This window comes from Diuraphis noxia, unplaced genomic scaffold, assembly GCF_037042655.1.
Source record: "Diuraphis noxia isolate RWA-SAM2 unplaced genomic scaffold, SU_Dnox_SAM2 contig0002, whole genome shotgun sequence".
NCBI classification, from domain to species: Eukaryota; Metazoa; Arthropoda; class Insecta; order Hemiptera; family Aphididae; genus Diuraphis; species Diuraphis noxia.
The window spans coordinates 37,865,123-37,871,122 of NW_028301712.1; the positions used below are offsets into that span (position 1 = coordinate 37,865,123).

Genomic DNA, 6,000 nt, shown 5'->3' on the forward strand with positions numbered 1-6,000 from the left:
AAAAATATAATATAATATAATAAAATAATATTTAAGTACCGGTCGTGTTATTATTATATTGTTTCGATTGACTAATTTTTTGTTCATTCAATAGATATCAAATACATTATACGACTCGTATTTGCAAAACATTTTAATGCAAATGGCTGAAATGGATTACAGCGATACAAAAATGTAAATATTTAAAATCATATTATTTACAATATTGATAGTTTTAAGATGTATTAATACTTTTTATTAATTTATAATAGTTAAATACTTTGGTATTTAAATTTGTTGACAAGGTTGATAAACAAAATAGATAGGCACAACGAAATATTAACAAAATAAATCGTAATTATTTTTCAGTAATGACATTTGGAATTTGATCAACGAAGTCATCTGTAATGATCCACAAGCAATATTGGATATATATCGGAAAACTTCAAAAACACATTCTACCGGGTCTCAAACTGACGAGAAAAGACTTAATAAAGGTTTATCTCCGAATGCCCGACGTTGCAGCTTAAATATACCAAAAGATAAGCGAACCACTATTAAACTTAAAAGACCATCACTGCCCGCACTTCCAGTCGTCAGCAAATTAGGTGAACACACTAATTCGAACCGGCGCCATATTAAAAATCCTATTCAATGTTCTATATTTACTCAGACCGACCGTGCGTGTTGTTGTGACGGTATTGGACTTACTGTAGTTGACAGTAATCCCGAGCTGAATAATAACCGTCCAAATTTATTAGACGTTAACTGTGTAAAAAGAGATACTTGTAAATCGCTGGAATTATCATGTGAAAGCTCAGTAATACCACCTCCGCCACTTCTGTCAAATCTTTCAGGAATTCCAACTCCTCCACCATTTCCAATTTCAGCGCGAATTCCACGCCCACCGCCGCTGCCATCACCATCTTCATCACCTATAATTCCTCCTCCGCCACCTCTTCCATCAACTGGAATATCACCACAATCACTACCACCACCACCACCACCTCCTCCTTTACCATTCATGGCACCCCCACCACCTCCTTTGCCTGGAATGACACCTCCTCCACCACCTCCTTTACCAACATTGGCACCTCTACCACCTTCTCCTCCTATATCAGGATTGAAGTCTTCAGAACTACTTATGGTACCTGGAAAAGCTACTCAATCATTAACAACATTGTCATCGTCAATGGAATTGTTGGGACTTGGTATTACTGATGGTCATCGGACAGTACCTACAAGAAGAACGAATAACAATATTAAATACTACTCATTACCAAAAACCAAAATGAAGACTTTGAACTGGACCAAGGTCAACAACCAATATTTGGGTAAAGTAGAAACAGTTTTATTTAAACGATTCATATTTAACTATTTAATTTTTTTTTGTGTTTACAGACAACTCCATTTGGTCGTCAGCGGACCCTCCTAATTTAAATATAAACTTCAGAAAAATTGACGAACTTTTTTGTCAAAAACCCAGAGCAAAATCTTCACCAGCAGTTTTGTCACCTAACGGTGTTTCCAAAGCAAACGTTGTGAATATATTAGACAATAATCGGAGTTTAGCGATTAACATAATGCTGAAACAGTTTAAATCCGGTTCAGACGAAATCTTAGAAGCGCTCCAAAATGGGACGTCAATTCCTCTTGAAAAACTAAAAGGCCTTCAACGGGTTTTGCCCACAGACGAAGAAGTAACTACGATAATTCAGTCGATTCGATTAGCATTATTTATTAACATAGTATTTTACTGGTTTTGAATTTTTAGATAAAATTGATAAAGAAAAAAGACACTAATCAGTCTATTATCGGATCGGCCGAGCTGTTTTGTCTACAACTCAATAGCATACCCAACTACCAGTTAAGAATAAAACTTATGATCGAAGTACGTTACAGTAACATAATTCTACCGACGATTCGTGCACAACAAACATTATTATACTGCTTTGAATACATTTTTAAAGATCTGCATTTTATTTTTTTTTAGAAAGAAGAACTGCCTTTCATAATATCGGAAATACACGGTCAACTGGAAAGCATAAAAGAAATGTGCGATGACCTGATAAAAAATCAGCCGTTCAAACAATTCTTGTCGCTTGTGTTATTTATCGGCAACTACTTAAATGCTGTAAGCATTATATTTGTGGAATCTAATAAAATTGCATAAAAATTAATTGCCAAAAAATGAACACCAATTAGAAAAATATATTCAAAAAAGATAAAGGGCCCCACTGAACATGTTCGTTATAAATCAACTATGTTTAAAACCAAAATGAATTTGCATGAATTAAAAAAAAAACTATTATTTCAAGTGTGGGAAAATTGTTGTAGGTATTTTATAATATTTAAAACTGTTATTTTCTAGGTATTAATTTATTTTTAAATTCTAGTATTAGACATTTTTAGCGATAAAAAAGTCACAAGTAATTTTGCCTCTTTTGAATTTCTACTTTAATACCCACAAACTGGACATACCTACTCATAAAATTAAATTTTTTTTTCATATTTTCTTATTTATACATAAATACACTAAAAATATACAATTATACAATTGCTTTATAGTAATAACATAGGTTAAGCTAGATCTTCAACCCACGGCCCACCCTGTCATAAAATGCAGCCCGTGATCACATTTTAAATTTAGCATGTACATTTTCTAATTCAATAAAATTATAATAATAGTTATGATATCGGAAATATGCGATATAAAAAATTTGTAATTAAAAAAAAATGTTTATCTATATATGTTTTAATAATAATAATTTGTAATTTTAATTACCTAATTTTATAAATTGTAATAATAATACTGAATTTTTATATATAAAATACAATTTTTACTACGAATGTAGCCCGCAAGGTTAAAAAGGTTAAAAAATATGTTGCCCGCTGCATAAAAAGGCTGAAGACCCCTGACATAACTGATATTTTACAAATTATTATTATTATTATTTTTTTTTTTTGATCAAATAAAACCCGGCATCTACATGGTCATTAGTTACAATAAATTATGGTAGGTCTACAAGATTTAAGATTTTAACAATATATATATTTTTTTTAAAGGTATTTGGCACAAATTATTTTAAATATTAATCCCGGTGTTAATATACCAAGTCAAATAATAATTTGAAAAGAGCGCAGTATAAACTATAGTTATAAATTCAATAGATCGTCAAAAAAAGTATCGGCTTAAAAATATTTTATTAAAAAATCAATTATTATTATTGTATACCTATTATCTTATTCGGTAGTCATTTTTTATTTGATAAAATTATTTAATATTTTCATTATATATTATGTAGATTGTTCAATCATTTTATTTCCTTATTTTTTTGCATTTAATTTTACATATTTCTGTATTTAGATTTGGTCAACATGTTATCTATAGATAATTATTTGAACGTATACTATATGTATTCCTATGAATATTCTACATTTTATTATTTGTATAGTTTTCAACAGTAATCATTTGGATATTTTTTAAACATAAATATACGACAAAAATGATTTTAAATATTTTTCTAATAACATAATTATATTATTAATAAAATAAAGCAATTGATGATTATTTGAATACATTTTCATCCGAATAAAATGCTTTAATCGCCAGTATTAGCATGCATCCTTGTTTTAGTTGTTTTTCATATATTCACGACGTTTTATTTTTTCAGGGAAGCTATGCCGGCAACGCAAGTGGATTTACATTGGATACGTTGCCTAAATTGCTCGATACTAGAGCCAACAAACCTAGGGTTACTTTTCTCCATTTCGTTGTCGAAGTGGCGCAGACGAACAATATGGATGACATACTGAGTTTCACTAAGTACACTGCGGCACTTAGGAATCTCTCCAGGTAATAATAATAACAACAATGTAATAATTTGGTCATAACCTCATACGTATATTTTTAATCATGAAAGTTTAAATATATATAAGACGATGTCATCCGCAAATTTGGTTTTAATTTGTTTATTTTTTCTGTTATGGTTCCAACATTATAGGATATCTTTTTTATCGTTGGAAGACGAAATCAACATAAAAACAAAACAGATCAAGAGGTTGCATTCAGAGCTGTCGAAACAAACGAAAAAACAGATATGCGCTCAATTCTCAGGCAAGTACAATTGTGTAAATTATGATTTAAATTAATTTAATTTTTACAAAATGTTAGAAAAATTTCCTATGTTGAATCACTTATAAATGTTTGAATCTAAAGTCAACAAATTTACTATTATATGTAATACATTGAAACATGAGCCTGACCTCGAGACTTTTCAGCTTATTTGTATTAAATTGGAATCAAACTTAAATAATATAGTTAGGTATGCAGAAAAAAAAAATATCACGACAATTGTATATTCTAAACTGTTTTGTTTACTTGAATTAGACATATGTATATACTCTGTTAACTTAGTGAATTTAACTACTTTTCGAGCATACGTTTTGACCCGAACAATTGGTAGCCGGTAGGTCAGTCTACTTTGGGGTGTTTTTTTGTTGGGGTGTGAGGGGGGATGAGGGGGTGCGACGCATTTTGATATGTGTACAAACTCATTTTATTTTCTCATAATGAACAGAGTTGTAGTTAATGTATAGCGATTAAATAAAATATTTTTAAACTGTTTAGATTTTATGAAGCAAGCCGTCATTGATATCGAAACTTTAAACAATGAGTATAAAAGTGCGATGGAGGTGATTCAAAGAGTAGCTGTCCATTTCGGCGAGGACGTTAACAAATTTAAAATCGAAGAATGCTTTGCTTTGCTGGGAAATTTCTTCGAGCGTATCGACGTGGTTGCTAAGGTAAGGTCATTTTTGATATTATATTAATGTTCGAAATCATTTAATTAGTTAGGCAGCTTATCGCGGATTCAATAAAACGCTATGTGGACGGACAATAGTCCTTCATAAGACTATATAATACTGTTGAGTATAGTATGTTGTAACTTGTAACGGACCTTATAGTTAGAGATCTAATCTTTTATAGTCATCACTTCATAAGTCATTATTCACGTTATATCATAGCAAATTACTTTTTTACGCAAACAATTGAATACCTACTCATAAGCTATTGTATGTTTGCTACTTAATAAACTATTGTTTGATAGTTTGAGAGATAAAATGATAACAATTCAATAAGTTTTTAAAAAACATGGACACATTTTGAATCCCTATGTACCTACCAATCTTGTTAATAACTGTTAATTTTCTTTTGCTCAACAGGAAAATATAAACCGCAGAATTCAAGAGGAAAAGAATAAAATACTTACCGCTAAATTGGAAAAAGAGAAGGACGTCTCAAATGTTAAGAGGCGTGCACGAGGATCTATTGTACCTAAAGATGAAGAAGTATGCATAGTGGATTTGGTATTGCGAGACATTAGGAGAGGATCGTTCAATTTAAGAAGTGTAAAATCTGAAGGTGAAAAGAACATCTAACACGACATACCAAATATTCAAATTTTTATAAAGAAACACACGCAATGTGCATATTCCACACCATCTATGTTATAATATATTATAAATAATTCCAGAAAGTTGATTAGGTATTATTATTTTAAATATAAAAATACTTTATCATATTGCTTTCTACCAAAATACTATTCAAAAGTATCAATCTTAGCAAATAAGTACTATCAAAAAAAACATTGTAATCTTAATTTCTACCTTACAGTTATTTTATACTTATTTAATTTCTGTACTATTTTTTTTATGAATTATTGTTTTTTTTTTTTTTGACTTTAATTCATATATACTGTTCTTACCACTTTTTGTTCTTTTTTTTATACGATAATTTAGTATTATAATCAACACCTTATTTATACATTGATATTAACATTTACGATGTCTCCTTATTGTTTTTATTTTTTATAAACTCTTATCGAGGATTATAGAAACAACTAAAAATTTATATATCAATAGTTATGTAGGTTTTAATCTACTAGAATCTAAAATTTTCATGTACATTAGATAATTTATGGATTTTATCGTGCCATTATATGAGTTCAAATGATTTTA

General features: G+C 29.7%; 1 protein-coding gene across 4 annotated transcripts in view; it reads left to right on the forward strand.

Moving 5' to 3' along the window:
• The window catches only part of LOC107162912 (inverted formin-2-like), a 57,871-nt gene extending 51,871 nt beyond the window's left edge, over positions 1-6,000 (forward strand). For all 4 annotated transcript variants that reach the window (XM_015510068.2, XM_015510071.2, XM_015510069.2 and 1 more), the window contains 9 exons: positions 95-174; positions 349-1,313; positions 1,381-1,679; positions 1,754-1,870; positions 1,973-2,113; positions 3,654-3,835; positions 3,984-4,096; positions 4,610-4,785; positions 5,206-6,000. In XM_015510068.2, coding sequence (XP_015365554.2) covers positions 95-174; positions 349-1,313; positions 1,381-1,679; positions 1,754-1,870; positions 1,973-2,113; positions 3,654-3,835; positions 3,984-4,096; positions 4,610-4,785; positions 5,206-5,421 — 2,289 coding nt within the window. In that variant the 3' untranslated portion in view covers positions 5,422-6,000. The remainder of the gene's footprint in view (positions 1-94; positions 175-348; positions 1,314-1,380; positions 1,680-1,753; positions 1,871-1,972; positions 2,114-3,653; positions 3,836-3,983; positions 4,097-4,609; positions 4,786-5,205) is intronic.